Source organism: Miscanthus floridulus, chromosome 8 (assembly GCF_019320115.1).
Source record: "Miscanthus floridulus cultivar M001 chromosome 8, ASM1932011v1, whole genome shotgun sequence".
NCBI classification, from domain to species: domain Eukaryota; kingdom Viridiplantae; phylum Streptophyta; class Magnoliopsida; order Poales; family Poaceae; genus Miscanthus; species Miscanthus floridulus.
This window is the reverse complement of record NC_089587.1, coordinates 219696249-219702248: the sequence shown is the minus strand read 5'-3', so window position 1 is coordinate 219702248 and position 6000 is coordinate 219696249. Positions and strand designations below refer to the sequence as shown.

General features: G+C 41.7%; 1 protein-coding gene across 1 annotated transcript; it reads right to left on the bottom strand.

The window, feature by feature from the left end:
- Nucleotides 1–865: 865 nt before the first annotated feature.
- On the bottom strand, nucleotides 866–4450 carry LOC136475023 (protein OXIDATIVE STRESS 3 LIKE 1-like). Its single transcript, XM_066472583.1, has 2 exons — nucleotides 4044–4450; nucleotides 866–1811 (listed from the first exon to the last, which is right to left on the bottom strand). Exons 1-2 carry the CDS (start codon nucleotides 4316–4318, stop codon nucleotides 1331–1333), a joined length of 756 nt encoding a protein of 251 aa, XP_066328680.1. The 5' UTR covers nucleotides 4319–4450; the 3' UTR covers nucleotides 866–1330.
- Nucleotides 4451–6000: the final 1550 nt, after the last annotated feature.

Below are 6000 nucleotides of genomic sequence, written 5' to 3'. Positions count from 1 at the left end.
CCACCCCTTAAGCTTACGATAGATCATTAGAAGACCCATGTAGTGAAAAGGGTAAGTGCCAGACTTGCAACTAAATAATTGTGAATAAAGACCTTGGCATTGTTTTGTTTCCCCAAATAGAAGATCTCACTCTTTTGATATTAATATTAATATCTGATAATTGTCCAAAGATACATAAAAGTAACTTCATGTTTTTGGGTTGTTCAATATCATGATCTAAAATTAACACGGTGTCATCAGCGTAGTGCGAGATAGAAAGACCATGATCTACCAAATGAGGCACTAACCCTTTGATTTGACCATCTACTTTGTCTCTTTCGATAATGATTGTTAACATATCCATTGTAATATTTTATTTGAGGAAACAGGAGGGGGTATCCCCCTACTGGTTAATATATATTAGTAATAGAAGAAAAAAGAGGTGTCTAGGTCCTTTCTTTGTTTGAGAATTGCTTTGTCTAAGTCCTTTCTTTGTTTGAAGTACGGACCTAAATGATTCCTTTGTTTGAAAGTATGGACCTAAATGATCATTAACTTTGATGCTATTTCCTCCTTGTACAAATATTTGAATCCAGTTACACCACTCTTGTCCTTTCATCCTAAGTGTTGTAGAAATCTCATTTCACTTTGTCATATGCTTTCTCAAAGTCAATTTTGAAAAGCACTAAATTTATTTATTTATTTCATATGCAGTTCATGTATAGTATATGTAGAATGCATGCCCGTGGCTTCATTTATTTGTTGAATTAACTGTTTGTTTAGATGTGAAGTGCGATCCAGAGAAGATACGCCTACATGCCCGTGCCTCTCCCCAGTCATTTTGGTTCCAAGTGACGACTAGCAACAAAAGAAAAATACAGCACAATAGCACACAATCCTGACATCAAATTATGCCTATTTCAGAACGACGAGCAAAACAAAGGTCAGTACGAGCAACATGGTTGAATTAGCATAGAAAAGCAGAATCCAGCATTTACAAGTCAAACAGTAACCAATGCACTGCCCACTGATTTACTCCTTACATCAGTTTGCCTAGTTCATCTGTATCTTTCTCAATTCTCATTACAACAGGTATAAGGAGAATCCCAGCTATATCAAGTTCATTCAATCTCACTAGAATCCCAGCTATATCAACACGAGTTCATTCGGTCTCGCTATGCATGTAGGCATCAGCCATTGGGTTCCGCTGTCTAAAATGGACACCAGTGTTTGGCTGACACCAAAGGTTCAGGTTTCGCCAAATCTTCAAGTGCTTGTCCCCCTCAGACTAACCAAGATTCAGCTCTTGCTAGTTCTTCATGCGCTTGTCCCTGATACTATTCAACTTTTGCTAATTCTTCATGCGCTTGTCCCTGGGAGTGACCATGGCAGTTGAGTCTGTCACATCCTGCAGATCAAGCATTGACTGAGATCTCATGAGAGCTGAGAACTGCTGGGGTGGACGAGGTGCAGGCGGAGAAGCAGAAACACCCATGGCATTGCTGGGCCTTCTGTGTGGGCGACGGGAAGACAGCTTCTGGGAGTGGTTATGTTCGTCATCGCTGCCACTGTTGCTTCCCGAGCTGCTTGTGGCAGCAGGCGATATAGTCATCCTCCTGCAGTTTGTGGGGCTTTTGATTGCATCATCTTTGGGGAATACCTCTTTATTCTGCGGTTTGCCCCATTTGAAACTGAATGGAAGAAGACCTTTGCGCTTCCTAGGGGATGGTGTTTCTGGCTTTGGAAGGTCTTTCAGCAGAGAAGGTATTACAGCATCTTGAAGCTTTGCAAGAGATCCAGACTTTCCATTGTAGAACTTGCATACCCCTTTCCTGACACATTAAGAATAATGATCAACAAAATGGAAGACTGATATGATTTTGAAAGATAATTTCTCACAACCAAGATAAAGCTAGTATAACAATTTAAGGACTGAACAGAGAGATTCCCCAGGCTGCTCACAATGAATAAAAAGACAAATTAAGTTGCCAACCCCAAAACAAAGACAAGTAACTACATATTTTTAGTGCTGTAGATAACAAACTAAGCTAGTAACTAACAAATTCATGTGGACTAAGAACACCCTGTCTGTTTGATCCTGTGCTTGGGTTATTCCATGTTGTCCCGATAACAAATTAAGCTAGTAGCTAACAAACTAAGTTGCCAACACCAAAACAAAGACAAGTAACTACTTTTAATTTTATATGATCAAGAGCATGTGCTCTAATAGACAGTAGTGGTAAATAGATAATCAAATATGTCCAACAATATGCTCAAAGAGGTTAATGCATTCATGTGATTCCACACACAAACCATGGAACAGTTTTTTCTTCTTTTCTTTTCTTTTTTGGGCAAAATCCCATAGTTTAACAAACACAAAGGATCACTTGCCAAAGATTACATGCATCTGCCAATCCCAAAGCTTACAACCTTACACAGACCCTATCTAACCATCAGTCAGTAAGGACATGGAACCAGGAACAAACAAGTTATACCAGATTTCCAATAGATATTGATCTATTTGACCTGCTATGATGAGTATGCAAAATGGATGGATTGCTACTTCCTTTGTAATGTATACCAGCTGCTCTAGTGTCTAACAGAAGAAATTTCATCATTTATGGGCATATGTTTTGAGCACATAGAAGCTTTGATAATACCAGGAGTCTATGGGATACAATCCTGCCATGTAGCTTATTATTTGGACTGAATAACTACTAGGATTGAAAACAGTTTTCCACTGAACTAGTAGGACTGAATAGGCTTGTCAACAGTTTGCCAACTACAGCAGCATTTGGTAAAATCACAGTAACATGTACTCCAGGAGTAATACCAATGAAAATAATATCACAAGAATTATAAAGTGTTCTGTGCCTAGTCCAAAGTACTGCTCCAATCATACATTCATATGTGATAGTAACATAACTATAAGGAACTCTACAAACAGTTGGCGCACAATCTCTCCATCTTAAATAGAAAGAAACAAAACTTTATAAAGAATAAGCTTATAGCGATTAGGCTTTATTGGAGAAATACTATGCTATTCTCATTGATACCTACTTTTACTCTCCTTGGAAATTCTAATCAAAACTTATCACTGCGCAGTCAAGTGGATCACAGAGTATTTGAAGGACTAGATCAGAGTTTGGTATTCTTCAATTATTGCAGGCCCCCCTGAGCAACTAGCACCAAAACATACACAGAAGTATCCAGTGCTTCCACTAAATTATTCCACCCCAACTTATCTTACATAAAAATACCTTAAAAGCAACACGAGAGATTCACAGACTTTAACATAAGAACGCTGGATACCTGTTGATGTCAAGCAGTTCAGGGAACAAAAATTTCAACGATCAAAGAATCCACAATATCAGGTGACGTTCGTATTATGAACTGTACAGTACAAATGCGTAATGTCCACAACCACAGTAAATGCAAAGCACCTCGGAGAAACGCATATAAGAACCCTAAATCGCAACAATTTTGCCATCCTATCACTCCAGAGTCAGAGGCACCTGTTGAAGTTAAGCTATTAAGGGGAATAAAATTTTCCGAGGCCAAAGAATCCACATTATGAGGTGACGTTTGATTGTGAAGACTACGAATGCGTAATCCCCACCACCACAGTGAATGCAAGGCACCACAAAGAATTGACTAGAAACGTAAATCGCAACAGTTCCCCATCTGATATTCTGATCACTCTGAACGAGACAAGAATGTGAAGAACCCCCTCGATTTCCCAGCAGAAGAAACAATCAGTGGACCAAAACCAAACTAATCCGCTCCAATTACTCCAAGACCTCCCTGCTTCAACAGAGAATCAGGAATCTGAGCGTATGTAACGCACATTCCCCAACTGACACCGATCAAGAACCAATCTCTTGGATTGCGTCAGCCCAACCAACGCAAGAAATCTCCAAATTTTCTTGGTAGAAACGAGATCAGCGACACAAAGAAGAACCGCCTGTAGCCACATTTACCCCGAATCCCCCAGAGGAGACGCGCGAATAAGCCGACAAGGCCGATCAAGATCCGTTCCCCGTGGCGAAGTGGCGGGCGCTCACCTGAAGGGCAGGGCCTCCTGGAGCGCGTCCATGGTCTCGAAGGGGGAGCCCTTGTACGAGCTCTGCACCTCGCCGTCGCCGCCCTCGACCTCCTCGCCGTCCCACTCCCACTGCGCCGCCGCCGCGGGGCTGTCGCTGTCCCGCCCCGCCGAGGACGAGCCGCCGCGCCCGGCCGACGCAGGTGGCGAAGCCGTGTAGCCGCAGCGGGCGACGCGGCCGAACCGAGGGGCGCCGCCGCCGCCCAGCCCGCGCCCGCGCTCCAGTGCGATCGACATGGCTCGCGCTCGTCTCGCGGCCTCGCCTCACATGCAACGGAAGCAGCAGCAGCCGCCGCCGCCGCCGCCGCCTCTTGTTTCTTTCGCTCTCGCTCACTCGACTCCTCACCTTCACACGCGCACGGGTACCGAAAGAGCAGTAGCGGCGAGCAACTAGCGTGGCGACTAGGACTGGTTTTTTAAGAAGGCACGGGCTGGGTTCGCGTGGTATTTATCTTTCTTGGAAAAAACAAAAGAGGGCAGCTTTTGAAGATTTTTTTTTATCCTTTTCACCTTTTTTTTCTTTTAACATTTTCCTTTTCTTCTTGAAATTATAATGCCTACGGGGTGAAGAACAAAATGGATATGCGGATATGCTAATATGCTATAGATGTTGGTGTAATTTCACTATAAACTTACAAAGTTACAAATGTTGATCTAAATAACAAAGCTAAAGTACATCAAACCTTAGCCAACGGCTTCTCGTACCGGTTGGTCAGGATGTCAACTCAGCACTCTCGCGTGCAGGGTTCGAGCCCCACGGGTGCGCTCGTTTGTCTATCGGAGATTAAAAAAATCTCCTCATCTATCATGTTTTTCTCAAAACACAGGTTAATGGACCTGCCCACTCACAGGGTATGTGATCCCTGTGAAAGGGCGGGACACGGGGTTCAAAGGTTTTCTCGGTCTATGTGAGAAGGTCTTCTTCCTTAAACACAATGTTACGGGGCTATCTACCCACCGTAGACCGAGTTTTTTTTAACAAAGCTAAAGTACATAGTCAGCATGTTCACTTGTTGGTTTCAATCAGCCAACCAACAGTATTTTTCTCTCACAATAAACCAGCACCAGCCAGTCCAAACCAGCCCAAAAACCAACCAACAAACAGACCGAGTAATTTAGAATAAAATGAGTACTACCTAAACAAGAATACTACTAACAAAAGACGAAACAAAACATTGCTAAGGTGAATCCATCAAACAAAAATTCCTGCATTTAAACTGGGGTTCATACTTTCTATCTCTCCATTGGTCTCGAGAGTCTTTCTGCGATGCAGCACTTTAAAAAAAAAAAGAAAACAGTCTTTTCTGCGATGCTCCTCCTGCTATGAGATACGTACTTCCTCGTCCCATAAAGAGCATCATTATCATTCCGTAAGAAGGTAAGTATTTTTCAACTTTGACCATATATACAAGATATTATTAAAAATTATAGTGCATAATAAATATCGTTTGATTAATCAATGAATATTTTATAATAAATTTATTTTGAGATATATAAATATTGTTAATATTTTATATAAATCTAGTTAAATTTTAGAAAGCCTAATCTGAACATAACTCTGGATGATCTTTATTTAGGACAGAGCGAGTAGTCATTTTGTCCGAGCTTCCCAAGGCGATTTTCAATCTTACCAAAGTCGGCATTTGCTAAGTAGGACAAAGTGACTAACACATACTCCGTAGCACGACATTCGCGTGTGTAGTTGAAGATTCAATGGTGATGGGCATTAGATGGCACGACCATGATCTGTGGCAAATTAAGTTTATTTCGGTTAATTCTCTAAAAAAAAAGTTTACACCAGTAGAGAAATAATTTTTGATCCACTTTGAAATTTGGCTTTAGTCCCAGTATTTTTCACGCCCGGGACTAAAAAGACCTTTAGTTCCGGTTTGTAGCTTCAACCGGGACTAAAGGTCCCT

Bases quoted from the DNA above. Each gene is read 5' to 3' on its own strand.
- LOC136475023 (XM_066472583.1), bottom strand. From the start codon at position 4,318: ATGTCGATCGCACTGGAGCGCGGGCGCGGGCTGGGCGGCGGCGGCGCC. The intron at 1,812-4,043 runs GTGAGCGCCCGC...TTAATGTGTCAG, and splicing joins CAGGAGGCCCTGCCCTTCAG to GAAAGGGGTATGCAAGTTCT.